This window comes from Drosophila hydei, unplaced genomic scaffold, assembly GCF_003285905.1.
Source record: "Drosophila hydei strain 15085-1641.00,03,60 unplaced genomic scaffold, DhydRS2 tig00000060-arrow-pilon, whole genome shotgun sequence".
Lineage (NCBI taxonomy): Eukaryota > Metazoa > Arthropoda > Insecta > Diptera > Drosophilidae > Drosophila > Drosophila hydei.
The window spans coordinates 6,731,132-6,759,126 of NW_022045656.1; the positions used below are offsets into that span (position 1 = coordinate 6,731,132).

A 27,995-nucleotide genomic window follows, 5' to 3' on the forward strand; every position below is an offset into this window, starting at 1 on the left:
ATTCAGAGTGAAGTATGTGGTAAGAACTGCTTATCCATGGGGGCTGGAAGTTTTGCTAGATTAGCTGACTTCTCTTGCAGCTGTGCGATAAGATATTTCTTATTATTATTATTATTATTATTATTATTTGTAGCCAAGTAAAGAGAGAGCTAAGTATTCTGAGGCTGCATATACAGCGATACAGTGGCAAGTTGCTTACTCAAAAATACTGAATCATATCAACATTGATAAGTAGATCGCTTACAAAATGTTTCTAATGTTTGTAATTTCAGTTTCAGCTACAATTAGACGCTGTTTAGTATACTCTCAACTTTATGCTCTATTCAAAAATTCTAGAAATAATCGTAACTTTTTTATTCCATACCTATGCAGAATGAGTACCGTTGGTTTCGAGAAGCTTTCTTCCTTTTGCAAATCGCTGCGGGACTCTGAGTTGCGCACCGTCGCTTTGCTCGGCTGCCCGATGAAGATTCGAAAATCTCGACACTTCTTTCAGCTAGAGGTCACAGTTCGCGGGCATGTTGATAATGATATGTCGCCGGACTCTCGCATCAGTTGCAAGATGGTCTTCATGTGCCCAAAATTCTATCCGCGCAGCATGCCCGAGGTGCACATCAGATCGAAGAAGAACTTTCCCGACTATCTGGAGAGTGTCATCTTTTCCGAATACGATCGAGTGACGCACCTGGACTGTGGCTCACAGTACATAATACCCATGGTGAGCAGTGCCCTATATATGATCGAGCGCGAGGAGCAGAAGAGATCTGAGCATGCCGTTGGCGAGAGTAAGTGGACTAAAGCTCAATTCAAATGAACTAAAAATATTACCTGAGCGACTTGCAGATGAAACAAGAAACTTGTAGCCACACGGTGTGCCCAGCGTTTTGTCCAATGGAATGTAGCTCTTAGAAACAGGGCTGTTTTTTATTTTTGTTTTGTTTTTTAAATTTATTATCCGTGTGATGGTCGACAAGGCCATAAGTGAAATACTTGGGATCGAGCACGATGGCTCTTTTTCTTGATAAAAATTTGACTATGAATGGAAGTTTGAAATTTTGAAATCTCTACGTTGATGATAAAAATGAAAAAAAATTTATGTGAATGTCCCCAAAGTGCATTTAATGCGAAATGAAAAATTTTCAAAAAATATAAATATTTCTTCGATGAAAGGCTTAACTTTATGATTTTTTGTTTTATTGAATGGCACGTTTCATGCGAAAATCGGTGCAAAACTCAAGCATTTCCGTATTATGAAATATAATAAAAATATGAGTGTGTGGGCATAACAGCGAGTGCCAAAAGCATACATATATCCTATTTATGAGTCAAGCAAAACTCAACTGCAACTTTTACAATCCATACACGAACACACATGTGTGTGTGTGTGTGTGTGTGTAATGCGTATAAAAATTTCAACACGCTTCCACAAAAATTGCCAATTAAGCGCATTTATGACTGCAACGCGAGGAAATATGTGTAGCATGCAACTAGGCGACTGGACTCGCAACTGGACTCCGCTGGGATGGGGCCATAAACATTCTTAATGTTGAGACGTGTGCACTCGCTCCGCACATCGCCACACCGGATTATTAAGAAACAATGATGCGAGATGCGGCTGAGGTGGGAGGCGCCTGCAAGTATGCAATAAAAGCGGACACATAATGCCAAGTTTATGGCACAAGTTAAAACCGGAAACTAAATAGTTGACACCGAGCGCAAGCTCTGCCCGTGGATTAACATTTACTGCCCACTGTCAGGGCCAAACGGCGGTCTCAACCTCCGCCTCTGCCTATGCCTCTGCCTTAACATATCATTTGAGGGTTGTCCGCTCGCTCGAGGGTTGTATTTTTTTCGGGGCTTTGTCTCGTAAAGCGCACAAATGACAACATAATTTGTAATTTGAATTTGTTTCGTGTTCGAGCATAAGCAATGAGCTCGAGATGCCAGCAGACGGTAGTTAGTTATTCTGACTGCCAATAGATGGCGCTTTGATGGTCAACCTGAGCCATCAAAAATTCACTTCGCGTTGAGATTCCGTTCCGTTCGAGATCTTTTCTGTATTTCATATTGTTGCTACCTTGACAAATGCTTTAAAGATTTACTTCGTTTTCATTTGTCAGAAAATTTTATAATTTGAAGTTAGCTAATTATTTTGAAGTTGAAAACTCGGGATGTTATAATATGAAAACTATTTATAAGATATACAAAAGTCTAAAAATAATAGGAGGAGGAAAAAGTCTTGTGGCAACACAACATAAATGAACAAGTTAATTTACAGCGATCCAAAGGTAACTCTAACCCAGTTCTCCTCTGTTACTTAGCTAAGTGTCAGGGAAATGGCGTTTCATTTCACTTAGAGCGAACGGGAATGAGCAGCAAATTAATTTCTATATTGCTAAGAACAATGGGATGTCGTTGCCATAGTCTAAATAAGAATCCAGAAGGACAGTTGCATTACAAACAATTAAAATGTGGCTGGGCAGCGGACTCGCTGCTAATTTTACGAGCTGAGTCAACTGATGGCCAAGGGTTAAGGCGGCGATGTCTAGCTGGGATGGGAGCTGCTGGAACCAGTCCGGACTAAGTATACTTTGGTCTTTAGCTGATTTATGCGCTTATCACGCAAGCGTCGCCGTTTTTATGGCCTGTCTCCGGCGTTGTCTGCCTGGCGTCGTTTAGTTACCGGCCATAAATGTCCTGAATGTGCTGCCGCATTGGCGACGCACACAAATTTGCCATTTTAATGCCACGACAAGCTCGACGAGCGCTTTTCAATTTTGCAATACCTGCCACGGCTAAGCCACAGCCATCCTGCTCCCTATCCTCCTCCTCCTCGTCGTCGTCATCGTCATCCGCGTTCTGTATGCTGGCAGTTTTTCATTACGCACAAATCCTTCGGGCATACAGTCGCCAATGTCGTCACAGCCGCATTAAAGACTGAAGCCCAAAGAAATATCTCGAAATGTTTGCGGTTGACTTACAAGTTGCCAAAAATGATAAGCCCCAAACGTAAAAATAGATGGTGAAATAAGTTTATAACGCTGGATAGCAAATAGAGAGCTGCGCTGGGAAGGAGCTTAGTATATTGGAGCAAGGACTGCCTATATATTTGAGAAAGGCGTTTCATTTAGCTCTTATGGAACATTTACTTATTTTAAATAAGGTTTCATATAAAGAAATGTTGTATTTAGTATAGATTTTTTTATAAAAGAGCTGATAATTGCATAAAGGAAAGTTCAGTTTGTAGAGCTCACTCATTAGAACTGCTCTAATAAATTGTTTGAGCTAGCAACTCTCTCTTAAAGGTGTTTCCCTTAATAAATAAATTCAGCTCTTATGGAACATTTACATTTATTTGAAATTTAAAATAAAGTTTCAACTTTCTATATAGAAAAATGTTATATTTAGTATAAATTTAAATATTTCCTTTAGTAACTAAATGGTTTTCTATATATAATTGTTATAAATAAAACTGAAATTTATAACTATATTCTATATATTTTTATATTTTAGTTAGTTTTATTTCAGAACAAAGACAGTATTTTGTTTCTGATGTTTGTGTATAAATTTATTAGTATATAGAAGTAATGTTTAACATAGTCCTATTGACCTGTCTAATAAACGTTTTTCTATTATTTTCCACATACATTGAGTCATTAACAGATCTCGTATAAGACTGAATTTCGGACGATTATAAAGTACCAATATTATTCCTTCAAGGTGTTCTAACATTGCTCTATTGCGCGCTTTGCTGCCAGCAACTCTATCTAACTAGAGCTATCGCAATACTTATTGACTTTAAGCTGTGCAAACTTATATGTAGCCAGCCGCCCAGCCAGCTCGTTGTCCTCATGCATGCATGTCCTGTGTGCGATGCTGTTCGTTTTTTGCAATTTGGTTCTAAAAACTCTTTGAAAGTGACATTATGCAAGTTGTGAGCAACAACTGCAGCTATCTAAATTACCCAGAGACATCCGGCATTGCCAGCAAAAGGACTTTGACGCCGCCGCCAATGCTGCAGCACGCTTAACGATAAACAGGATGCGCCCAAGGAAGCTTCTGCCGTTGCTACTCTGAATGTCTTTGCCGTTTTTTGACTGGCAATTTCATTGGCGCTGCTGTCGCGGCGACAACGAGAGGAAGTGAATCAAGGATGTGTGCATGTGCTAAGGACTAAGCGCAGTTAAAGCCACTCGCTTAGATAGCAATGGCAAGTGCTTTGGCATGTGCATAAAAGATAAGTTAATGCAATGCCCAATGCCCAACGCCCGATGCCCAATGACCGGCTGGCTCACCAATTAATGAGCAGTCGTCCCTGCACGTGTTAACATTCGGCCAAGTGTTGCATACTTGAGGCGGGGCGTTGGCCAAGTGCGACGCCGTCAACCCCAGAAGTCACGTATCCTGCGTGAGTTACGGGCCACGGCAAAGCTTTCCACGGCAAAGCTTTCCACGGCAAACATGTTTGTGCACGTACATGCCAGTAGATGCCCAGACAACAAGGACTCAGCCCCAACTGCGGCTGCCAACAGTCCCAAATAGAACAGCAAAAGACACTCCACACGTTTAGAACGTACCCCCTTGCCCCGCCGCGCACTCTATGGATTAAAAAAAGCAAATGGGGGCATAATTTTAATCATTCCTCAATTCGTCATTCAGCAGCATTTGGACTCGGGTCACCACAGGCACTATCATGTACAAACCTAGATGCTGCTCCAGTGCCTTGGCGATCTCCGTGCGCAGTTTAAGGTCAAGCTCGGTGCTCACATTGCGTTTCTCGGCCAGATCGACACGCGGCAGCTGCAGGGGGTAGTTCACCGGGCAGGTGAAGATCAACTGCAGTGCAATGCCATCGGTTTCGCCATCCTGGAAGTTGTAGGTGCTCAGCGGCACCTTAAGACGCAGCACCGGTCTGCGGCACAGGACCAAATAGGGCAGTCCCAAGTAGTGCAGTGTCAGCACCTCGTTACTCTGCAGATTTCTATTAAGCCTGGTAACGCCCTGGAGCTTAACTTTGCGGTCCATCTCCTCGCACTCTGACATAGTATCTAAATTAGATTTTTATAAATTTTGTGAAATTTTTTTGTTGACATTTAGTTTGTACCAGAACTTGTTTCAAATATGAATCCAGACTTAACAAAGACCGCAAACTGGCTGGAAATTACAATTTCAGTAAGCTCAAATTTACATAACAAAGGGAACATAGTGATAATACCTCGAGCTTATCACAAGACTTGCCAATTTTGGTATCACCAAAAAAATGAAGATAGACAAAGTAAGGAATATAGAACTTGGAATGCCCTATCCAGCGAGTCGAACTAGCTTTAGAGACAAATATTAATTGCATGGCTTGACATGATAACTGAGTGCAAGAGTCCAGGGATTAAGATTCTATAAACTATTTATACGCTTTATATATTTGGTCTATATAAAAAGTATCCTTAACACTAAATTGTCGTTGAATTGAATTTGTGTTTGCTATTCTGATGAATTTTTTCTGTGGACTTTTTTCAGCATTTTATAAAATAATATTTTCTTAAATGATACAGAGCCCAATATTTGTTTATTTTAGAAAGAATAAAACAGAGTCAAATAGAAAAAAGATTTAGGTTTATAGCTCGAATGATATACAAAATATTTAACATTAATGGAGAACGTAGAGTATTTGCAGTCTCAATTAAATGAAATTCAATGAAACTCTAATCTACAAATTTATTAAGTTTTATAGTACGAGTTAAGTATGTAAGCTTAACTTAAGTTATTTATTGTTTATAAATTCATTTGCAATTCTCTAGCAGACGTCTTCATAGTGGGCAAAGTGCTGCTAAAAGTCAAGCAGCTTCAACTTTGGCAAAGCATTCCAAATGTATTTAACTAGGTTTTATTTGTGCGTTTGGCTGATTTGATTAGCGTAGATTTCGTGTTCTGCTTCCATTTCACTCGCTATGCAAATTAGTTGTGTGATTATCGCGGAAATTGGCAAACTCGGGAGCTGCTACACCATGTTCAATTCCCTGAGCAAGCAACCACCCAACCAGCCAACCCACTTTGTAGTTTTTTTGTTGGGTGGCTCAGACGTGCGTGAGAGCTGGGCCTTGAGTTAGATCTTTGGCACGCATATGAGCTACAATCGTATTAGCGGCAAAAATTTCCATTTTAAAGCAGTTTGGGACACGTGAGACGCTCGTGTGTGCCCCATGCCGCCAAGCGTCTCAATTTTCACTTTGATTTCACGCTCCGACGCGCCAGCAACTAATGAGTGGGAGAGGGAGAGCGGAGCAACAGAGCCTTGCATTCAGTTGAGTTCAGTTCAGTTATGAGTTGCAAAGATTCATCTTCATTCATGCGGGCTGTCAATCAAATTTCAATCAACTCTTTGGGTCTCAAGCTGCCCTCAATCTTTATTATTATGAGTGCCCCTGTCGCAGGTACGAGCGAGGCCGAACCGGGGCAGGGGCGTTTATATGACACATTGCGCATACGTCACATGGGCGCAGGCTTCAAACTCACTCAAACATGTTGCGTTGCCCCTACAACTCCAACAGCGAACTGCAAGAGGTAGCGGCGTTGGTGGGGCTGTTGGAGTTGTTGAACTGTAGTTGGAGGTGGCTGTCGCTGACTTCCGCATGGCAGCCGAGAGTTTTTCGTTTGTCGTTCTCGGCTTTTGCTTGTGCTGTCGGCCTGACGATTGCCGCCAGTTGGTTGGCTGGCTGCGGCACGTGGGGCACCTACCCCTGCCGGCAACGCCCCGGAACGTGACTGAAATGAATTGTAGGCGTGCACCATGCCAGTCGGCGGAAGCGTGCCAAGAAATCCGCATCGCTGCAGTAGCTGCCGCTGCTGCTGCTGCTGCTGCAATCCAGCCAGCGGCCCAGCTGCAGCTGCCTTTAAGATGAATTTCGCCAATTTCAGCCGCTGTCTGACTTTTGCCAGTTCGGATTTTGCATTCTGATTGGCCGTCACTTAGGGACAACTTGGGCGTTGGTTGAGGGCGGCTGGGTAGGCACTCAAATACGATTTCTGGCTTTGTTTTAAGAGCTTCTGTCGTGCCACAAAAGTTTTGAAGCACTTGTTTACGATTTCAAGTGCATTTGTTGGGCTTGTCATAATTTGAAGCTGCAGTCGCTTCGATTTGCTAGCACAAACTTTTCCACTCGAGCCACTGGCGCAAATCTCAGCTGTTAAGTTCTTCACTTGGGCTATGCTAATGAGCCAAGTTTTGTCCTTGTTCACCCTAGCTGGAATGCGCAATGCGAGAGCGATTCCTGAAATTATCAGTTTGTAGTTGAAGCAACTTGAATACACTTGAGCTTAAGGATTCAGGTAACCGAAAAGATATCTTTATGTTATTGTCCAATGCGTAACAGACAATACAGAAATTTGTTCAATTATCATTGAATCATCTCAAGTGCTTTAAGACTACAGAAACAACAAGGGAGAAAGGAGAAATTTAATTTTATCAGTTATGTTTAAGTCAAGGTGAAAAGGGCACCTGTCTGTCTTTTCTTTGCTCGGTGAACTCCCCTCGGTAAAATGATTGAGCTCTCAATATGCCTTCACATGCGTCGTATGCGAAAACATTTGCGATATTATCGAAACATATAGTTAGTTCCGTACTTGGGCACACCCAATGGTAATAGCCACAGCCATGTTCTACAAGTAAATCATATTTTCACCCACACCTCGATAAGATATTAACTGCCAGTCCATGTTATAAAAGCCTGAGTTCTTGTGTGAAGCAATTGAAAGACGTTAAAGAGTTTCGTACAGCATGAAATTCACGACGCTGTTAGTACTGGGGCTGCTGCTAGCCACAGCGCTACTCTGCGAGGCCCAGAAGCCAGGTGGCAAGACGAAGTCCAAGTCCAAGTCCAAGTTGAAGAACAAGACAAAGACTACTGTAGCCCCGCAGGTGGAGAAACAGGAGCTGCAGAAAGCCGAGCCATGCTCAGCGGACAAGTGCAAGTTACCCGACTGCCGTTGCTCAGATGCGATGTTACCAAAGCCCAAGTTTAAGGGCAAAGAGCAAGAGATACCGCAGGTGCGTTGTATTATTAAAAGATATAAACTCATATAATGAAGTGTAGTTAGAACTTTTAACTTAAGATAGTTAACTTATCATAGCTTGAATACTTTGAGTTGTAATTTGACTTCATTATGGCAAGTCCTTAAATTATTTATTTAATTATAATATATGCTTAAGCATTTTAGAAAATACTTAAATATTTTGATAACATATTTCAATTTGTCACTTTCATCTCTCAGTTTGTTACCATCACCTTTGACGATGCTGTGAATGCTGTAAACTATGCCCAATACGAGCTGCTCTTCAATGATTTGGTCAATCCGGATGGCTGTGCCGCAACTGGCACTTTCTTTGTATCACATGAGTACACGGACTACGTACGTGTGAATGCCCTGTACAATGCGGGCCATGAGATTGCACTGCACTCGGTGACCCATGGCGATGGCACCGACTATTGGCGCGATGCGGATGTGGAGACCATTGAGCGCGAGTTTGGAGCTCAGGTGCAGATGCTGCAGACGTTTGCCAAGATAGATGCACAGAGGTTGCAGGGCATGCGTCTGCCCTTCTTGCAGATCTCTGGCAACAACAACTATGAGGCGGTCAAGAACTTGGGTCTGACCTACGACAGCTCGTGGCCGACGCAGCAGCATAAGAATCCAGCAATGTGGCCCTATACACTGGACTACATGTCCATTCAGGACTGCCAGATTGGCCCATGTCCTGATGCTTCATTACCTGGCGTTTGGGTTAATCCCATGGTCACCTGGAATGATACTGAGGGCTACAGCTGCGCAATGATCGACGCCTGCGTCTATCCGCCCGCAGACGAAATAGATGCCTTGTTCGAGTGGATGCTAGAAAACTTCAATCGCCACTACAAGGGCAACCGGGCGCCATTCGGCATGTATCTGCATGCAGCATGGTTCGCACGTGGCCGCAACTACTTTGCCGCCTTCAAGAAGTACGTCAATCAAGCCGAGTCTTCTTAACTTAATCTTAACTTCATCGTTCTCTACGCAGATTCATGCAACATTTGGCCACCTATCCGGATGTGTATATGACGGGCATATCCCGCATGTTGGAGTACGTGAAGAAGCCAGTGCTGGGGCAGCCCTTCAAGAGCTGCGAGACGAAGCCCAACGCCACCTGCCAGCCCGTGCACTGCAATGTCCAAAAGATGTCCACCGGCGAGACGCGTTATATGAGCGTCTGCGACAAGTGCCCAATTGTTTATCCCTGGCTAAATAATCCGCTGGGTCAGAATATGTAAATGTTGCACACCCAATAAACACAGCAAGATATAATGAAGCTACCATGTTTTGTCTGCTACTGCCATGTGGCCATTTGGCCACTTCGTATACATTGTTAGTCCCATGATCTAAGCCAATTTACATTTGCCGTCGAGTCCTCCATCCGAAAGTGTCACTGATAAATGACTTGAAATTATGCTACAGGCCGTGAGGCGCTTAATTAACTCATTCAGCGCCGCGTTGTCCAACTCTTTGGCCCTCACTCTGTCACGTTTACGTCGAGACTTTGTCAATTTCGTTGGCTCTGTTGCTGTTGCCATTTCTGTATGCTGCTGCCCAAAGTGTAGCCATATTTTATGGCATGAATTAATATGCCACAAAACGCGCCCAGTGGGCCAGGTTGTTGGTGGCCTCGCCTGCTGTCGGCTGGATGTCAATGCAGCTGCTACCTGTAAATGACGGGAACGTGGACAAGCGAACTGCACGTAGCAGCACGTTGCTTGGACATGTGTCCGCCCGCCCGTTCGACCAGTTGGCCGATTGCATTTTTGGTTAATGGGCTTCTAACTAATGGCAGCCACTGTCTGCATATCACTCGAACGAGGCTGATGGAAGGGTTGTGCCCTGACCTTAGAAGCGACTGCAGTCAAAAATTATCTATGCTCAGATCAAACATAAATTAAGGCATCAACGCGGCCTTATAATGGGGGCCGAACTGTGGGCGATATCAGTATTTATATACTGAAACTAGGCTTTTACAGAAACATCATCAATTTGGCTTTGAAACGGGTCTCACAGTGGGTGATATTAGTATAATGTTTGCTATGCTTGAAGGAAGCTTCAAATGCATTTTTTTATATTAACTGATTTTTAAAAGATAAAAAATTCGTCTAGGTTTTTGGATTAAAAATTGTGATATCAGCAACATTTAATGATCAAATAATTTATTTTTACTTTCAGCTTTTCTTATTCTACTCCACAGTTGGGGCACCTCGCACTCGCTTATGACAGTGTTTATTGGCCAGAACATAGCCCTGGGGGCAGCTGGCCTCCAATATATTATAAGGCTTTACCAGGACTGTATCGTTGGCGCTCCACTTTGGCGTTGGCATCTCGGGCATATCGGTGGTTGCACTCAAGCTGGGATACGTTTCGGCCTCAACAATTTCACTATCCGAAGCTGCAGCGTATTGGCAAAGTGTTAGCAATAAAATCAGGTGAACGACGGCACGAAAGATTCCTTGGAACATTTTAAGATCTTTAAGATTCCGTTTATCTCGCTTCTTCGACAACTGTTCGAACTCAACTGAGTCCATGTCAATTGAATTGTTTACCTTTTACCACATTTCTGCACGCAAATTTTGGCCAATTTCGAAAGCAGTTGCGGCCTTTTAAGGCACATTGTTGAGAGCACTTCGACGACTGGAGTAATTATCGATGTTATCCAAGGTTGCCTTTGCTTCGTAATAGATCTAAGATAAGACCATTCATACATTTCTTAAGCTCAAATTGTTATAAATGAATTATTAGTTTAATTATGACTAAACTGAAGGTAAAATTTTTATGAAATGTTTAAAAAAAAACTTTCCCAAAATTGCATTGCATTCAAAAATAAAATAAAATATCTAGAAAATGAGGGAAATGGAAAGCAAAAACATTTCGAAGTCGTGTAATTGACATGCAGACAATCAATGCCAAATGGAAAGCAGCTAAATTAAAGTTTGCATTTTATGAAAATGCGGAAAATGCTGCCTGAAAAGACAAGGAAATTGCAAATATTTACTGATTACTTTGGCAAAGCTGCGCTGATTAACAGACGCAACCATTGTCCGCACTCAGAGACAAAAGACACCCTGTCTGCTCAGACCTCTGCCGCGGCCCGGCCTCTCTCAGTAGTCCCTTGCAATTACCTGGCAAATCGTGGCTCGTTGCCTCATAAAATATTCTTTCTATTGACTTGCGCACTTTATTTGGCACACACACACATATATATTTTCTGCATATTTTTATTTATTTTTTCCTTTTGCTGCTTGTCATAAATAAATGAATGTACGAGATGTAGTCGCGCAGATCTTCCCTCAGTTGGTGTCTTGCATCAGCTGTCGGCGTGCGAAGCACGCATTATTTTAATGTATTTTTATATACTTTACTTGCCACACCAAGTTTTTTGCAGCATTTAACCCAGGGTTGTCAAGCCTTCAAAAATTATGCTGTTTTTTTCCCAGTCTCTTTCCTCAGCTCTCTGCGAAAATGAATTTACATCTACTTATGAGGCTGACATTTATGTTTACGAACTCGAGCCTCGAGGGTAGTTGGCTGCCTTTTAGGCCTAGAGCTCTGACAATAGAATTGTCAAAATTATTAGCCTAAATAGCTGACATTTATTAGGAGTGGCTCAGGTTACGTCATAAAAGCTGCACTGAAAGAAACGCCTGAGCTGGAACTGAACAAATCTTGAGAATTGTAGAAATGTATATGAAAAGTTACTATATTTTTAAATTTAATTTATATAAATTTATGTATATAAATATATATATATATATATATATAAATATATATATGTATATATATATATATATATATATATATATATATATATATATATATATATATATATTAAGCGTGAAACATTTTCTTCAGGCCTAAATAGAGTATGTAAATTATAATTATTATCGGATGATTTCCTCCAGACTTAAATTGATTGATTGCAAAATATGTTATTAGTACTACGAATTAAATTAAAATAGATTGCAAAATATGTTATTAGTTCTACGAATTAAATTAAAAATAGATTAAATTATAATACACTAAAAGATCTCATTCAGAATAACCATATTGGCAAGCCTTAAAAATATAAAAAAAAAAGTTTGTAAAAGTTGATGTTTAAGATTTTGATTCTTAAAATAAAATTAGTATCTCGTTTAATTGTTAATAGAAACATACTCTATATTCTATATGTCTAAGATTTCAGCTAGTTATGCTCAACTAATAGATCTCTAGAAATATATGTAAAGACCTAGAAAGCTGAACTTATAAAGCTAGAGATTACTCTTCATTTACCCTGGTAGAGCGAGTTGCAAAGAGCACGCTTTCACTCAGCTTTGGAGAGTAGCTCAAATCGTTCATAGACTGACTCATAGAACTCTCGAGTAATTAGGGCCAAGTCTCCCACAATGACTTTTGAACATGCCACTTGCGATAAGAATCGAATTGTGAGAAGTTTTCGCAGAGAGACACGACTCAGAAAGCAACAGCCAACTCTAGTTGGCTTTGCGATGCTATACTGGAAAATGGCTTGGTAGAAAGCTACTTTAAAGAGGCTTGTGTAGATCGTTGAAGTGCAAGCAAACGAAAGCTGTACAGTGCGTACTGTTAGTATATGTATGGCCACTATTGAAAGTCAAACGAGTTTAATGTGTTTTATATGAATGACTAAATATTTGCGTCACATTTCTTTAGGATAAGCTTAAAGTTATGACGTTGACGTCCTCAGGGCGCGGTAATTACTTTCTCAGTGGCACGCAGGCTACGGTATTCCGATCTTAAGTAATCAGCTATGCGAGCCTGAGCTGTGTACTCATCATTAAGATTATCGGCCGGTTGGATGGAACCATCAGCGCCGTAAGAGACGCCGAGCAAGCTCAAGAACAGCAGAATTAGTTTCATAATGAAGTTGAAGTCGAACTAAAGATATTCCAGTAAATCGAAACATTTATAGGCGGTGCTTTAAACCATGTCTAACCAAATATATTGAGTTAATATAATTGCAATATTATGGTTAGTTAAAACAATCTACACTTATTGAAAATATATGTCAAAGGGCATTATCTTCTTTAGGAACTAAGGAACAGATAATATGAAATGACCTTTATAAATATCTATTTTAAGAAAACTTCTACAAACAGACATAGCAAAATCGATTTGCTTATTGATTCTGGTGCTTTTATGCTTTAACATAGGCCTTAATAAAAACCAGTCCGGAATATTTATATGTATTTATTAATATGTATTATTTATACGGTATTAATAGCTGAGCATCTGGAATACACGTTGGAAGGTAAACTATCATGTTAAGCAACTGAATACTGTGACATATTAGATAAGCATTTCAAATTCAATCAGACACACTGAAGGCATTTCAAATCGTAATAGTGAAAAGCAAAAACTCAAGCAAATATATTGTTAACTCTCTAAGCAAAGTGTCCTTGAGCCAAGCCATCATTAAACTATTCACAGTCTGCAAAGTAGGCAGCTAGAATGCTTAAGGTGTCTTAAGCGTGGTACTATGATATAAGATATTTGATGGGCTTGATATTTGAATTTATCTAAGATACATATTATTTAATGTTTGTATTGAGCATCATGAAAATATGACTTTATATATTGTTATATATATGCATTTACATGAAATTAAATGCAATTAAGCTTCAATAAGTTAACTTATACCACTACGTTGTAAGTTGGAGCAACTGCAACTGAAACAATGACCTCCAGACAGTTGTACAATATATTTACTTCTTTTGAGTAATTTTTTTCTGCTCAGGTCAGTTGTCTCGAGTTGTATTACAACGCCGATCGAGCTGATTGGAATGAGTTCCGTTGGATAATGACAAAGTGAATTATAATTCATTTTGCATATAAAGTGAGTGCAATTTTTAGATTCTCATGCGAATGAGACAGTCGAGACTATTGTGAGGCAATCTCATTATGCATGCAATTTTACAAGTTTGTGTTTCATGTTTTCCCTTATCGCCAGATATAACTGAGACCAGCACTAGCAACTGGCGACTGGGCAACCTTGTGCCTTGAGGCTCACTCTCTTCGTAGTTAGTCTTTAATGAGAATTTGGGCAGAGTAAACGTGTTTTAGCATGCTATCAATTCAGATGAAGCCAGTTTTACGCATCGCCGTGCCCGTGCTGCTGCTGTGGATGCACTTCTCGTTGGCCACATGCGATGCGAATGACGTACTTAACAAAACTTACAAGACTTATCCAATTGCAGCCGAATCTACAACAACGGAGCACAGCAAAGTAAGCGACGAGTCGAAGCTGGTAGCAGGCTTGCCATTACAAAAGAATGCGACCAGCCAATTCCCGGTGCATAAAAGCCAAAAGATGCACCAAATTAAGAAGCTCGACGAGAACAGCGACCTCCCCACAGTACGGTCAGTGCCCATGGAGAAAGCTGCTGCAACTGAGCAGCCCAAAGAGATGGAAGTTGAAATATCGAAAATTGATGCGCCGATCGCTGAAATAGGACCACGCATCACACTGGACTCGCTGCCCATCTGCGGGGAAGGCTTGAAGCTCTTTGGAAACAATTGTCGCAAGGAGGCCTAAAGCGCTTAATAATAAATACGAATGCAACAAGCTTGTGTTTTGATGGCCGCTTTAAATATGCAAACTATGAGAACTGCAGAGCTTTTGCAGCTAGACTTTTGTTTATAGCTTTCCGATCAGCGCAAAAAGCTTTAAAAGCTTTCTAACTTAACCATTTCCATTTTTGAAAAGCCCAAGCTTTATTTTCAGTTTAATATTCCTTGTATTATGATTCCATTGAAACTCAGAGTTCTATCCTTCTAGCTTTTCGTTAAACCTGTATTCTGTATTGTGACTTCAAATTGGAAACATCTTTGCTTGTTGATCAGTTTATCTTCGATATCACTCTCATATAGATCGATATGATCGATAGAAATAGATAGGCTGAATTAAGATGCGTGCATTGTGAATCGAAGATCTGCCGATCATTCAAAGTGCAGGCAGGCATAGTGAATAACAGAAATAAATAACTTAAATACATTCTGCAGAATTTGGTATTCAAATGAAGCGAGCAATTGCTCAAAAATGATTAATTTATTTAGTTTTTTCAATATTAGTTTGTGACCTTTTTCATATAAGCGTTATCAACTGAATAAGCCTTTATTTTTTATACTCTATCACGAAGTGAAATATCAGTTTTTAATAAGTGATATCCAAATGACTATGATAATAAGAAAAGTTTATGAGGTTTAGTTAAATGCAATAAGTCGATTGAATATACATATCAGAAGGGAGATTTGATATATAAGATAAATAAGTCTCTCTTTTTACTCTCACCTTGGCGACTGTACGTTCCCGGAATTGTATTCACGATGAACTTGCGCCATATAAAAGGCAACCAATGCCAGCGAGATGACTAAAATTTTGGAGCACATCTTCACAAGTTTGTGGTCAAACAATTTCTGATAATAGCTGCAAATATTGCCGAATTTAAAAATTCTACATGTTTTTTCCAGATTTTGTATATTCAAAGAAATTCACATAATTCATTATTAAAAAAAAACCTAGATAAGGCTTTTAACCAAGAAACACAATGATGATCTCTCTAACACTTCAAGACACTGCTCAAATACATTCAACATGACTTATTTTTTAGTTAGTATACCTGAAAATCAATATAAAATCTTTTATCTCTTTAGTCTATATGCAGAATTTGATATCTGCCATAGTTAAAAAAGATTTCTGTCCGACATGGAGCTCTTATTAATATTTGTAATCGTCCTCAATACCTTCCATATAAGAAGCCCACAAATGCATGGCCCGAATTCGTTCTGCTCGTCTGTCTCAACAAGTTAGAGCTTTGTTGAGGTCTGTGCATTTACGATCGGTTGGCACTGTAGAGCTTTTTCAGCTCGACTTATAGCCGCTCTTGCCGAGCTTTCATTTTCCAGTCTGGAATCGTAGAGTGAACTAACTTCTAACTTTTACTCTGCTTTTGCTTTTTGATTTTTGTTTTTATTGATCTCTACAAGAGTAAATAACAGTCAATTCTTATCGCAAGTATCTGTGTCTACAGAATGTACAAATATCTCCCGCACAGTCTGACTGCTCGGGCCATCTTCGATCAGTCAGTCTCTAAAGCTCAGTTGAAGCAGCCAAACGCGTTTTTTTCGATCGCTTTACCAGCGACAGACACAACAGGTAACCAAGTAAACAATGCAGTTAAAAGCCAAACAAACGCTGCTCTTGGCCATTGTTACTTGGCATATCTTTGTCGTCCAGACGCGTTTGGCCGACGATCGCGTTGTTTTCCCCAATGACAACGACGAATCAACAACCTACACCTACACCTTCAGTATCAGCACCAACAGTAGCAACATCAGCAGCACCACGGAGCTGCCCTTGGGCAACAGCACCTCCGTTGGCAATACTACTTTAGCCATCAATAGCACTTTAGCTGGCAACTGCTCCAGTCTGGACGAGCTGCAGCCGACAACGGAGCTACCCACAGTGGACAATCGCATACTGGTGGACAGCCTGCCTGTGTGTCCGCCAGGCCAAAGTCTGCGAGCGGGCCGATGTCGCAAATCAGCTTAAAATATAAATGTGTTTAAAAATATGATGAATAAATATAAATATACACATATGTATACAATATATATGTGCATATTTATGTGAATAAAAAGTATTTAAATAGTCATATAATGAATACGTACGTGTTAGACATTAATTGCTTTGTATATGTTATCATCACATTGAGTTATGCAATTGATTCTAACTAGAGGCAGTTCCTAATGAGTCTGGCAGACCTCACTCTCAAGATAGTGCCCATAGTGCCCATATTTCCCATAACTAATTATATAAAATGTGAATAAAATGTATTATTATTTATCAAATTACAAACCAATTAAACAGTATAAGTTTTATCATATATAAACTATAAATTACTGGCGACTTGTTCCAAGTGTGTGTACCTAAAGTAAGTGTATGGGGGAAACCCCGCCACTGTAATAAAAAGAAAACAAATTTGCAAAGTCGTTGCAGAGAGAGTTTTTGGCTTGAGAAACTAACAATCATCAATCATCAATCATCAATCAATGTACTTGAAAATTACACAGTTTCGTTTGTATTGCAACTATTAATCATGTATTCACAAATATTTGTGCTCTTAGCTCATCAAAGTGTGAGCAGAATCGACTAAACAGACAGTGAAATGCCTAAAGTGTTTCTAAAATGTATTTTTATAAAACAAAACTGTCACGAAATTACTGAAAATACATTAAGCATTAGCCCAGAGCCTAAGTCAATAGATGTGACAATTTTCTCTTTTGGATCGCAGCCCTGATAACAAGAGTCCACAACCACTCTATATGTTTATAAGACAAATATGTACATGCATTTATAAGAGCAAGCGCGCGCTGAGGCTTATCAGTTCGAATGGAACTGAATTGAAAACAATATTTGAGGAAATCTCGCCGAGTTGATCTCAGTCATACTTTGGCGAACGACAGCGTCAGCAGCTCAAGTGCACCGAATTCGTAAATATGGTTTCTAAGGACGGTCTCTTATCGCTGGGCTTGCTGCTGATAGCCCTGCTAAATGCGCAGCTGCTGCAGGCTTATGCGGATCATCGTTTTCATGGAAATGCATATAGTGGCGGAGGCTGGGGCTATCCGCAGCCACAAAGGTGCGTAGAAATATTTAAATAGATGTTACCTAACTAGCTGACTTGTAATTGAATTAGGCCTCTTGAACATCAGCATCACAATGATTATCATGGACCACATCATAGGCACGGATATCATCCTAGTCATCACCACGATCCAACTGATGCTCAAATCGGTCCCGGCTTTGGTAGAGGCTCATATGGCGGAGGACAGCCCGGAGATGTGTATGCTGGGCAACCAAGTGTTGGGCGTCCAATAGATGGAGTCGCTAATGAAGCTCAGCAAGGCACTGGATATGGCTGTGTGTGTGGTCAGCTACCGGAAGCTGGAAACGGACAGGGCCAACCTGGTTTCGGTAATCAAGCCTGGCCACGCTACCCAGAAGTCGTGCCTTCCAGACCGCGTCCAATTCAACCCCAACAGCCGAACCCACTTGATTTTGCAAACGAGCAAGGATACAATCCTCTCGTACCACGTACCTTACCAGGTGCCCAAGATCCATCGGACCCTAACTATCAACAGCCAAGTTACATAGGAAATCCTCTGCAGCCACGTCCCTTACCAGGTGTCCAAGATCCATCTGACCCTAACTATCAACAGCCAAGTTACACAGGGAATCCTCTGCAGCCACGTCCCTTACCAGGTGTCCAAGATCCATCGCTGCCTAATTACCAACAGCCCAGTTATATTGGAAATCCTCTGCAGCCACGTCCCTTACCAGGTGTCCAAGATCCTAATTACCAACAGCCAAGTTATATTGGAAATCCAGTGCGGCCTCGCCCTGAAGGACCAGGCAATGATCAATTCGAGCTTCAACCAGACGGCAATACAGGCAAACCCTTGCAGCCGCGTCCAGAGGTTGCAGCAAATGGTCAACCGGAGTTCAGAAAAGGTAGCACAGTCATTCAACGACAACCCACAAATTCGAACGAATTTGATTCGCAGCCCTCTGACGAACCAGCCAAGTACAATCCCAATTCCAGTAGCAATTTGCTAGCAGCTTCCAGTTATCGCAACCAAGCCGATCAAAAATCGGATACAGAACACATAGTGGATGATAATATTGCTTCAATTTTCAAAACAGACTTCAATCCTCCTAACCAGAATGAAGAAAAGGAAGCTCATGGATTGAAGGACGCCAAGGCCAAAGCTATGGAGACTCAGCCGGAGTCAATTGGGGAACGCAACCTTTTCGACTCAAATCCCAAATGCAGCGAAGGAACGGAGCTGCGGGGTGGACGCTGTCGCCAGAAGGCCTAAATTATAGCATAGTAAAGAGCTCCTAATCATATTGTAACTTTGGTCAAATTAATTTTTTCATAGAACTAATTGGCTTTAACTTAAGAAAATTATAAATTAAATTAAATCGGAATGCGTATATATTTTCTTAAATTTTCGGTTCACAATATAAAAATCAATTTTTTGATTTGATATGCCTTCAAAGGATATGAAAGAAATAAAGTTTAGATTTGATATCGGAAAGTAGTTCCATCTCAATATATAACTCCTGCAACGATCGATGGATCCGTAGGCCAAGACAAGATCTGAATCATCTCTTTCAATTTACTTTTAGCATACATTTCTTTATACTTTATACATACATACATATATGAATGTGTATGTGTATGGGCGCAGTTCGGCAAGGGTTCGCCTCGACTTGTCATTTTCGAGCTTTTTTAAAAATAAGAAAATATAAATATATTCAGATATATTTCATTTGCTCATCTTGAGCTGCTGGTGATTGTGCACATTTAACAAAAATAAATCGTATAATGTTATCGATGTTACTCCGTATATATTATGCGAACATACGATCGGAAATTCCACCATCAGTATCAGTAATTGTTTGACCACAAGCTCGTGAAGATGTGCTCCAAGATTTTAGTCTTTTCGCTGGCATTGGTTGCCTTTTATATGACACAGCTAATTGAAGCCCAGCCGTCGCATTACTCGCAAGTTAATCGTGAATACAATTCAGACAACGTACAGTCGCCAAGGTGGGGGTAAGCTAGAAGAGAGACCTATATATCTATTATATCTTATCTCCCTTCTTCAATCGACTTATTGCATTTTACCTCACTTAATATTCTTTGCTTACTATCATAGTCATTTGTATATCGACAAGCAATCCGCAGAGCCTAATGCCATTGACGACACACTTGAAGATAAGAAGTACATTGTTGATTTCACCGACAATACCATAACAACAAATGACGGACTCTTAAGTACCGTTATAATAGATCCTCCAATGCTCACATTCCCGCAAGTCTTTAAATTGAATCCAATCTGTCGAGATAATGGAGAAAATTTGAATGGACGCTGCCACTTCAAAATACCTAAGGAGCGTAGTATATACGGTTGGCCCCAGATGTACAAAAAGAAGGAAAAACAATTAAAATTGATCTACAAATTAAAGTCTAAATAAAAATTTTTAATTGCTTACACGATAATCTCTCTGTTTTGCTGCACTTCAGCTCAATATTCTACAAGCAATAAGAATATGTAAATTATTAACGCAAATTCTCTGATCTGTGATCTTCGTTGTGATGTCGACAGTTCAATACGATTGTTGTGGCTGGGATTCAGGGTGTCTCGTAGTCGAACTTTGTTAATAAATTATTAAACGCCTTTGACTCCTACAATTTCTTATCTTTTGTAGACAATGGCGTCCGTTTTGGAAAGAATTAAAAGCATTAATAATAATTATTATTCGTTGTTCGATACTTTAAGGAACAACTTTATTCTATATTAAGAAGAAGTCTAAGCTAAATTGCCAACTGCTCAATGAAGATCGTCAATTCAATTATAGCCTTAACATTAATATAAAGCCTAATAAACAATAGAAAAACAGAATGAATCATTTTTAGATATTTCGTCAAGTGCAGCCAATTTTCGCTCATTCGTGACACATTAGCAGACATATGAGACGCAAGTAATTTGATTTCCTGGAAATTAAGTAAACATTGATTTATGCTGAAAGATACGTCCTAACGTTGGGGCGTCAACCCAATGCAGCCAAAGTTTTCCACCATATCGAGCGCGTCATTCAGTTAATGCATTACAGAATACTGAATGTGACTACGATTGTGACTATGACATCATAAGCTACTCTTCCACAATAAGCACAACTAATAAAACAGATACTCGGAGTCGAAGAGTGAATACTCTTAAAGGCAACATGGAGCTATGTGTTTCATATTTTGCTTAATAATATCCGCTGTCAGCTGCCCAAAAGTACAGACGCCAGTCGACGATCCCGTGCGGGAATACTTGTACCTATTCAGCGCGTGCAACTTAATTTGTTGATAGTCGTTAGTCCCAGCGGTATGATAGCGACATGAGGGCTTGAGTAATACGTGAACTGGGCTATCGCTTGGTTGTCGTCTATATAAAAGGGGTTACGCACTGAGTTCAGCTGTTCAGTTGGAGTCAAGTCGCGCTGGCTTATTGTTGATATTTGCACATCATGAAGCTAATATCTGGCATATATCTATGTCAGCTGCTCGTACTGCTGGTATATCTGAGTGTAATGACCACGGCGAGTCCAGTGCGGTCCGCTGGCGTAAACAAGTGTCCGCCGCGCTTCAGAATATACCTCGGGCGCTGCCGACTGCCGGCCTGAACACTCCAACTAGTCGGACCTCAGTAGATAAGTGAAGTGGAGCCCGTAATACTCGCAAATCACTTGCAGCACGTATCCCAAATGCTACTCATAAGCTTTATAAATAAACCATTGTTGAACTATTCTATTGTGACTACCTTAGCCAATTATATGCATGTGTTGTTTTTGCAATTGGGAACTTTTCACTGCTGTCTGGGAACTACTAATTAATTGAATCGCGTTGCAATTGCAATGCGTAACTTTATTACATTTTTGTTTTTGTTATTATTTTGTTTTGTTTACATCACATTTACGGCAATCTGATTAAAAACTTGATCGTCTGGCTGGCCTTTAGGCGATTTTCCGGCAACGCTGGGGATCTCCGGTCAGCTTAAAACCTTCCCTACAAATTTCCGGCAGAGTGAATATGCTCTGGAGAATGGGAGTTGTGCTTAAATTTGTGCTCTGGGGCGTCAAATTGCTCTTTTGATGCTGCATCGTAGACACCGTTGAGTTAACCCAGGATCTCGGGGGCAGGCTCTCGCAGCACAGCAGAAGTCCAAGGCAGAGCACGAGAAGAGAACGACCGAGCAGCATATTAAACATTATATCGAGGCTTACTTTTTGGCCTTCGCACCTGTTCAGAGTTGATGGCAAAACTAAACGAAGCTCAGCCCGTTTGGCCTCTCCAAGCTGTGGATCGAGCCACACTTAAAGCTTTACAACAAATACCTTTCCCATGTTTATATTGATAAAGCCAGAACAACGGTTGGATGGGCAGCAGAGCTTTCGCCACAGCTTGTTCAGTGTGGCGAATGGGCTTTTCAGTGCGAATGTTTTGTGAGCTTTTATAGAAAACTTTCCAATAACAAAAAAAAAACCCGATTGTGTCTGATTCTCTCTCAACAACAAAAACAATTTTAGTCAACTCTTGTTGTATATAATTTAATTAAAAATGCATTTTCTCTCTGCCATTTCTAATATATGCAAATTAATATATTAAAAATAAAAATTTTATAATTTTCATAAAGAATTTTATTTTTTGATTATTTTTTATTAATTTTTTATTGTGGTTTTAGTTTAATTTGAACAGTAATATATTAATAATATTATTTTGATTTACTTTTATTTAAAATAAATATTTTAATTTGATTTAATATTTATTAATAATACATTTTTATGTTTTTTATATAAAAGTTCATGACCTCAAAGAATATTAATCACATTAAATATTAATTTCAAACAGAAAATATGAATAGTTTAGTTATTGTTTAAATTTTAAACACAAATTTTTTGAATACAATTTTAATGGGATTGCGAACCAATGTGCCAGAGACCTGTTTATCAATGTCTGGCAAGCTTTTTGACAGTTGCCGAAAGCTTTTTTCTTCACTGCTAATTTTCACAGACTTTTAGCGTGATCTTCAAACACAACATTAACTAAATGCAAGCTTAACTAAATTTAAGTGAATTTAGTTTTGCATTTACCAGAATATTTCTTAGTTACACATGCAAATGCAGTAGTCACAGCCGAAGGTGGCAAATTGTTTATATAATTAACATATTCTATGAGCACTAGGAACAGTGGGAGCTGTTAGTCTTTGCTCTCGACTGCGGCTCGAATCCGTTCGTATGGGTCATTAGCTTTGGCCACTTGACTATTGTTGTTTGCACTTGGATTGATGGCGCTCCAGCCGATCCAGCAGACCGCGTGCACCACCAGCACCACAGCAGCGATGCGCACAGCTGGCCTGTGCATAAAGCTCTTCGGACCGTGTCTACCGCTCTCCATATTGCCGACAACTGAGCGCTCTGAGTTCATAGTGCTATGGCCAAAGCTTTCCATGAACGAGAATCAGCAGACAGTGCGCGCGGCGGGCAGTCGTGGAGAGAGAGAGAGAGGATGAGAGAAAGAGCGCGAGAGGAAAAGCTTCGATTTCTATTCCATTGATGGGCTGAGATCTTAACTGTAGTTCTTCATGCATTTTGCAACAATGTATATGTATATATTTATTGCTTATATAAATATATGTCTTATCATATATATTAATAAATTCAGCAGCTGTAAAATAGATTGTAAAGTTAAGCAGTTTTATTAGCGTTACTACACACTTAATCTATAATTTATATATTTATTTATATATTATTTTATATATTTATTTATTTAATATATTTATTTTTTTAATTTATATATTTATTTATATATTATTTTATATATTTATTGTATATATTAATTGAATTTCAATTTGTATTTGCTGCATCATAGTATTATTTACACCAAAAATACTCCAGATATTTGCGGTAAGTGCAGAGAAGTTAGTTATTTCCATTAGACGTAAGGCTTTTAGCTTTGAGCTTGAATTTCAAGCGAAGTTGAGGCATACAGTTGCAGCTCCAACGACTCGAAAGGTGTTCTTGTATTTTCACTGACCAGTTCGGAGCTGCCACGTCCTCTCGGGCATCGGGTAGTCAGTAACCGCAAAACTTTGCCACGGCGCAAACACAAAGCCAACTGGCTGCAAAGCAAATGTTCAGCATCAAATGGCACACAAAACGCTCATATTACGTATACGCCAAGTGTGCGGTCCCAAGAGAGTAGGGCAGAGCAGGGCAGGGCAGGGTAGGGCAGGGCAGGTATGTTCCTGCGGCACGGTGGGGCTGAAGCTGATGTTGAAAGATTGAAGCTGCAGGCAACCGGAATTAGCATGTTATGCTTAACGCATTTTTGCACCTTCGACGTGTGTCTGTGCTTGGCTTTTGGCATTGGGGATGTGCGGTTGAGAGAAGAGGAGGATGGGGACGTGGTGGCAGTAGCAGCTGTGGGACACATGTGCAAGCAAGACGCTGCCTTAACCCATTGTGGTCTATCCTGCGGCATTTTCCACACATTTAATCGCATTTTGTTTTCCATGGAGCATTGTTGAGAGTACACATGAATTTTAAAATGCGGTTTGAGCTGGCGAGAGGGGTGTGCAGCATTGGCGGAGAGGGTGCCGCGCGGGTAGCAAGAGTATAGGGTATATCAACCGCCAGCTTTAGGTGAGCGCTTGCTTTGAGTGCCATTGAATAATGCAGCGACTGCAGCTACAGCTGCAGCTGCAGCTGTTGCCGCCCGATTCGACGAAATGAAAATTGAATTTACTTTGCGACATTTAAAAAATTTCACCACTCACATCAACGTCTTGTGAGAGGAAAATGGCTGGGGTGGGAGAGGAAGGAAAAGCATTTTGCCTTCGCTTGCAGGCTCATTAAATAGATGCCCGAAACGTGCTTCCATTTTGGGGCACATTTCATTAAGTGCACGTAAACGGCAGGCTGTCAACTAGCAAAGAGGCGTGACACGTCCTCCCACACCCACACCTACACTCACACACAAACATACACACGGTTACTTATACACTGCGGCACTTGGGTAATTCTCAACGTAAACACTTTGGAAACATGTCGCAAAGACATCAATTACAGCATCGATTCCCCTGCCCGGCCACAGCTACATGAACCGAGCCGTTTGGCGATGATAATGTTGATAATGATGATGTTTCAATGAATGTTTGCTGACAATGCTGCGGTTTACTCTTGCCACATTTCAAATGTATTTTTATGTGAGTACTCGAAACACTCCTAGTCTCAATCCCACTCCCACTCCCACTCCCACTCCAACTCGTATTTGCTCTTCATTGCTTCAATACATTTCGTCTACGTGTCCTGCCGGCTATGTCCCATATGCAAGTACAAATAACGATCGGGCTGAAAGCTATAGCCATGGGCAACACTTAATTGTTGTTGCGTGCGAAATGAAGGCAATTATCAGCGATAACAATTCACGTTTCTCTCTAGGAACATATATGAAATTTTGCCACTATTATAGCAGGACACGCCATTCTAAACATACATTCTAAATATACAATTTCCAAGAAATTCACGTCAATTGTGTATAATTTTATGTTATAAATCTTTTTGGCAATTGAATATTCGACTTGAAAAAGATATTATTAATCTTTCATATGATAATGAAAGGTACTTATTTTATAACTCGATAGATAATTTGTGTTGATCTAAATTAAGCCAAAAACACGTCCGACCACACTTAAGCAAAGGTTAGTGTCACAAGCAGCGCTAAGTAATTAAAAAAGTGCGCTTCCAATTAGCAAAAAAGTAGTCTCCAATTGCTGTTTTATGAGAGCCAGAATTATCTGTCCCCGTCCAGCAGCACAGCACCTTGAGCACGAAGCCCACCACTTCAAAACTAAAATGTAAAATTCACACTTTACTAAATGCACCTCCGCCACTCCCATGAAACGACGTGAAAGCCCTTCAACACAGCAACAATAGCGTCAAGTGCTTTGAACGTTTTTAATTGCTCTGCAATAAAACACTTCCAGACATACATTTAACTCTAGATCCGACTATTCCCATTCCTTTCCCCTCTTGTCACCATATTTATTCGTTAAAAAAGTTGTAGAACCACTCAGAATTCGTTCTATTCGTGTTACCGAGCGATCATCGAAGCGCAATGTCCACCATACGTGCAACAAGTCGCAACGCAAAGGCCATTACACAAATCCTCACGCTGCCGAATAAAACGATTCTTCTCATCAACGTGGGTATGGTATGCTTTCAGTTTGTGTGAAAGTAAGCGAAGACTGACTACAGAAATGATCCTGTGAAGTATAGTCTTAATTTTTCAATGCCCACCAAACCGCTCTACACGTTGCGCTACCAAAAACCTGTTGAGAATTATAAGTGCGCGCACAGAGAAAAGAAACGAACACGGTGGTTGCTACGCCGTCGTTGTTCACTACATGCATTAGTGAACCGAATCGTACCGTATTATTGTTTGAATTCGACTGAGAACGATTAACTTGAAATGTTATCTTTGAAAAGATAAATTAAAATATTTATTATTTAATAAATAAAATTTTTTAAAAGAATAAGCACTTGGCAGCGGTGGGATTCGAACCCACGCCTCCGAGGAGACTGGTGCCTTAAACCAGCGCCTTAGACCGCTCGGCCACGCTACCATTTGATGGTCCCGTGTCAAAGTCTGTATAAGAGAGAATCACACAGAGAGAATAGGTATAATGCCATGCGCTCGTGCTCTCTGGAATTTTCGTTGCCTAGCTTCGCAGTATTCGCTTGCCGATGACGTAACAGAGGCCGCCGCAGTAATTTTTCGATTTCGATGTTCAACTATTCTTAGGGGTGGCGCACGAGGCAACACCTTGAGTTTATTTTGCTTGCCACGCTGCGGCGCATATAAATGCGCTCATTGTGGGAATATGCCAATAGAACAAAATCAATTTCTTTGCTATATTCTTCAATACATCCATACATATACATATGGAAGAGTTCTGTATTAAAATGTTTATTATTTTTGCAAAACTGTCAGCGATTTTTGCTGAGACGAGTCTTGGAAATGCGTTTAAAATTCAAATGGAAATGCGAATTTATGCGTGACGCTGAAGGGGCAAGCCCTCACATGTGCAACCGCAGCAACAATTTGCCGTCGCTTTTGTTATTCTTCTTGTCGGTTGTTGCAGCCATAAACTGAAGCCGGCGACAGGCGAAACTCTCTATGGGAATTTCATACATATGGGCGAAAAGGCAGTCGACGGAACATCCGCAATGAAATTAGAAAATTGCAATAAAAATCTTTGCACGGGCGATAAGCAAAACAAAAACAAAGTCTGCGGTTTTCCTTGCTGTTGTTCTCTCCAGCCTCCGGTCTCCAGCCTCCAGTCTCCAGGTCGTTGGGCGGACGAGAGTAGTCAAAGGGTTTGGGTGTGGGCGTGGCACTGGCAACATTTGCGGTTTCATTAAAATGCCAGCAAAGGTCTGCAAAAAGCAGCCGCAGCCGCGTCAGCATACAAAATATTTTGCCACACGTGAATTTCTGCACAAATTTAAGGCGCTCGGCATGCAAATAATTGCAAAGCTGTACATTTTTAATGCCATACGCGTGTAAAATGGTAAAAAATCACGTACCCAGATCCAGGATTCAGGTGTAGCCAGACACATAGAACTGCAATTGGGCAGCGAGTGGAGCAAAATGCTAATGGAGTTAATTGTGGGCATTACCTGGCATCCAATGAATCCCACCAATTTCCTGCGACATGTCCGAGAGAGCCTCAAATTAAATTTCAAACAATTGACAAAGAACTCGAACAAAGGCTTATTGCAGCCAGTCAGCAGTGAGCCAGTCACATTCCAGGCGAAAAACAACAGGCGCAATTGAAATTCAAGTTGTGCGTTTAATGAATGAGTTAACAAAATAGTTCAGCTGACAGCGCTAAATTGGAAAATGTGTGTGCATTGTAAGAATTAAGGCGATCGAAGAGGTTTATTGAATTTCACTTAGTTCCTCAGGCGAAACAAATTTTATTCATTGAAATATATTCAAATTGAAATTTACTTGATAAGCAACATAGCTTACTTTAGTGTATTAGAATATTGGACGGCGAGACCAGACATGGTAGCGTGGCCGAGCGGTCTAAGGCGCTGGTTTAAGGCACCAGTCTCCTCGGAGGCGTGGGTTCGAATCCCACCGCTGCCAAGTGGTTTTTATTTTATATTTTAATTTAAAATATAAATGTATTGTCGATGACGACATTTAATCGGAATCGGCAAGTGATCTTTCATCTAGCAGCGCTCACTAATGATATAGGTGTTGACGAATACACGGGAAAAA

At 40.5% G+C, this 27,995-nt stretch overlaps 9 protein-coding genes and 3 non-coding genes across 14 annotated transcripts; 7 read left to right on the top strand and 5 right to left on the bottom strand.

Annotated features, from left to right (window-relative positions):
* The first annotated feature begins 267 nt into the window (after window positions 1–267).
* On the top strand, window positions 268–1,168 carry LOC111595537. Its single transcript, XM_023309321.2, has 2 exons — window positions 268–785; window positions 844–1,168. Exons 1-2 carry the CDS (start codon window positions 374–376, stop codon window positions 861–863), a joined length of 432 nt encoding a protein of 143 aa, XP_023165089.1. The 5' UTR covers window positions 268–373; the 3' UTR covers window positions 864–1,168.
* Window positions 1,169–4,441: 3,273 nt separating this feature from the next.
* LOC111595455 lies at window positions 4,442–5,411 on the bottom strand. Of its 2 annotated transcripts, XM_030226165.1 has the most exons (3): window positions 5,105–5,411; window positions 4,704–5,048; window positions 4,442–4,598 (listed from the first exon to the last, which is right to left on the bottom strand). In XM_030226165.1, the coding sequence occupies exons 1-3, from the start codon at window positions 5,202–5,204 to the stop codon at window positions 4,567–4,569; spliced, it is 477 nt and encodes a 158-aa protein (XP_030082025.1). In that variant the 5' UTR covers window positions 5,205–5,411; the 3' UTR covers window positions 4,442–4,566. The 2 variants fall into 2 exon arrangements, with proteins under 2 accessions (XP_030082025.1, XP_030082024.1); XM_030226164.1 differs by lacking the exon at window positions 4,442–4,598 and having other exon boundaries at window positions 4,605–5,048; window positions 5,105–5,285.
* A 2,354-nt stretch (window positions 5,412–7,765) lies between these two features.
* LOC111595536 lies at window positions 7,766–9,319 on the top strand. The gene is made up of 3 exons (XM_023309320.2): window positions 7,766–8,041; window positions 8,266–8,990; window positions 9,050–9,319. Exons 1-3 carry the CDS (start codon window positions 7,772–7,774, stop codon window positions 9,297–9,299), a joined length of 1,245 nt encoding a protein of 414 aa, XP_023165088.1. The 5' UTR covers window positions 7,766–7,771; the 3' UTR covers window positions 9,300–9,319.
* Window positions 9,320–14,098: 4,779 nt separating this feature from the next.
* LOC111595547 lies at window positions 14,099–14,670 on the top strand. Its single transcript, XM_023309335.2, has one exon. It carries the CDS (start codon window positions 14,150–14,152, stop codon window positions 14,618–14,620), a length of 471 nt encoding a protein of 156 aa, XP_023165103.2. The 5' UTR covers window positions 14,099–14,149; the 3' UTR covers window positions 14,621–14,670.
* Window positions 14,671–16,031: 1,361 nt separating this feature from the next.
* LOC111595412 lies at window positions 16,032–16,651 on the top strand. The gene has a single exon (XM_023309124.2). It carries the CDS (start codon window positions 16,256–16,258, stop codon window positions 16,634–16,636), a length of 381 nt encoding a protein of 126 aa, XP_023164892.2. The 5' UTR covers window positions 16,032–16,255; the 3' UTR covers window positions 16,637–16,651.
* An 860-nt stretch (window positions 16,652–17,511) lies between these two features.
* Window positions 17,512–19,069, top strand: LOC111595411 (sporozoite surface protein 2). Of its 2 annotated transcripts, XM_030226115.1 has the most exons (3): window positions 17,512–17,726; window positions 17,784–18,237; window positions 18,316–19,069. In XM_030226115.1, exons 1-3 carry the CDS (start codon window positions 17,584–17,586, stop codon window positions 18,964–18,966), a joined length of 1,248 nt encoding a protein of 415 aa, XP_030081975.1. In that variant the 5' UTR covers window positions 17,512–17,583; the 3' UTR covers window positions 18,967–19,069. The 2 variants fall into 2 exon arrangements, with proteins under 2 accessions (XP_030081975.1, XP_023164891.2); XM_023309123.2 differs by having other exon boundaries at window positions 17,518–17,726; window positions 17,784–19,064.
* Window positions 19,070–19,556: 487 nt separating this feature from the next.
* LOC111595420 lies at window positions 19,557–20,131 on the top strand. Its single transcript, XM_023309144.2, has 2 exons — window positions 19,557–19,703; window positions 19,813–20,131. Exons 1-2 carry the CDS (start codon window positions 19,573–19,575, stop codon window positions 20,129–20,131), a joined length of 450 nt encoding a protein of 149 aa, XP_023164912.2. The 5' UTR covers window positions 19,557–19,572.
* Window positions 20,132–21,572: 1,441 nt separating this feature from the next.
* LOC111595535 lies at window positions 21,573–21,979 on the bottom strand. Its single transcript, XM_023309319.2, has one exon. The coding sequence runs from the start codon at window positions 21,911–21,913 to the stop codon at window positions 21,659–21,661; it is 255 nt and encodes an 84-aa protein (XP_023165087.2). The 5' UTR covers window positions 21,914–21,979; the 3' UTR covers window positions 21,573–21,658.
* A 519-nt stretch (window positions 21,980–22,498) lies between these two features.
* Window positions 22,499–23,100, bottom strand: LOC111595554. The gene has a single exon (XM_023309347.2). The coding sequence runs from the start codon at window positions 23,097–23,099 to the stop codon at window positions 22,902–22,904; it is 198 nt and encodes a 65-aa protein (XP_023165115.1). The 5' UTR covers window position 23,100; the 3' UTR covers window positions 22,499–22,901.
* A 2,670-nt stretch (window positions 23,101–25,770) lies between these two features.
* LOC111595596 lies at window positions 25,771–25,985 on the bottom strand. The gene has a single exon (XR_002751196.2). It is a non-coding gene; the product is annotated as a small nucleolar RNA U3 (small nucleolar RNA).
* A 261-nt stretch (window positions 25,986–26,246) lies between these two features.
* On the bottom strand, window positions 26,247–26,328 carry Trnal-aag. Its single transcript has one exon. It is a non-coding gene; the product is annotated as a tRNA-Leu (tRNA).
* Window positions 26,329–27,778: 1,450 nt separating this feature from the next.
* On the top strand, window positions 27,779–27,860 carry Trnal-aag. Its single transcript has one exon. It is a non-coding gene; the product is annotated as a tRNA-Leu (tRNA).
* The last annotated feature ends 135 nt before the right edge of the window (window positions 27,861–27,995 follow it).

Bases quoted from the DNA above. Each gene is read 5' to 3' on its own strand.
- LOC111595535 (XM_023309319.2), bottom strand. From the start codon at position 21,913: ATGTTTAATATGCTGCTCGGTCGTTCTCTTCTCGTGCTCTGCCTTGGA.
- LOC111595547 (XM_023309335.2), top strand. From the start codon at position 14,150: ATGCTATCAATTCAGATGAAGCCAGTTTTACGCATCGCCGTGCCCGTG.
- LOC111595536 (XM_023309320.2), top strand. From the start codon at position 7,772: ATGAAATTCACGACGCTGTTAGTACTGGGGCTGCTGCTAGCCACAGCG. The intron at 8,042-8,265 runs GTGCGTTGTATT...TTCATCTCTCAG, and splicing joins AAGAGCAAGAGATACCGCAG to TTTGTTACCATCACCTTTGA. The intron at 8,991-9,049 runs GTACGTCAATCA...TTCTCTACGCAG, and splicing joins TACTTTGCCGCCTTCAAGAA to ATTCATGCAACATTTGGCCA.
- LOC111595554 (XM_023309347.2), bottom strand. From the start codon at position 23,099: ATGGAGAGCGGTAGACACGGTCCGAAGAGCTTTATGCACAGGCCAGCT.
- LOC111595455 (XM_030226164.1), bottom strand. From the start codon at position 5,204: ATGTTCCCTTTGTTATGTAAATTTGAGCTTACTGAAATTGTAATTTCC. The intron at 5,049-5,104 runs GTACAAACTAAA...AATCTAATTTAG, and splicing joins CATATTTGAAACAAGTTCTG to ATACTATGTCAGAGTGCGAG.
- LOC111595411 (XM_023309123.2), top strand. From the start codon at position 17,584: ATGGTTTCTAAGGACGGTCTCTTATCGCTGGGCTTGCTGCTGATAGCC. The intron at 17,727-17,783 runs GTGCGTAGAAAT...TAATTGAATTAG, and splicing joins GGCTATCCGCAGCCACAAAG to GCCTCTTGAACATCAGCATC.
- LOC111595412 (XM_023309124.2), top strand. From the start codon at position 16,256: ATGCAGTTAAAAGCCAAACAAACGCTGCTCTTGGCCATTGTTACTTGG.
- LOC111595537 (XM_023309321.2), top strand. From the start codon at position 374: ATGAGTACCGTTGGTTTCGAGAAGCTTTCTTCCTTTTGCAAATCGCTG. The intron at 786-843 runs GTAAGTGGACTA...AGCGACTTGCAG, and splicing joins TGAGCATGCCGTTGGCGAGA to ATGAAACAAGAAACTTGTAG.
- LOC111595420 (XM_023309144.2), top strand. From the start codon at position 19,573: ATGTGCTCCAAGATTTTAGTCTTTTCGCTGGCATTGGTTGCCTTTTAT. The intron at 19,704-19,812 runs GTGGGGGTAAGC...TTACTATCATAG, and splicing joins GACAACGTACAGTCGCCAAG to TCATTTGTATATCGACAAGC.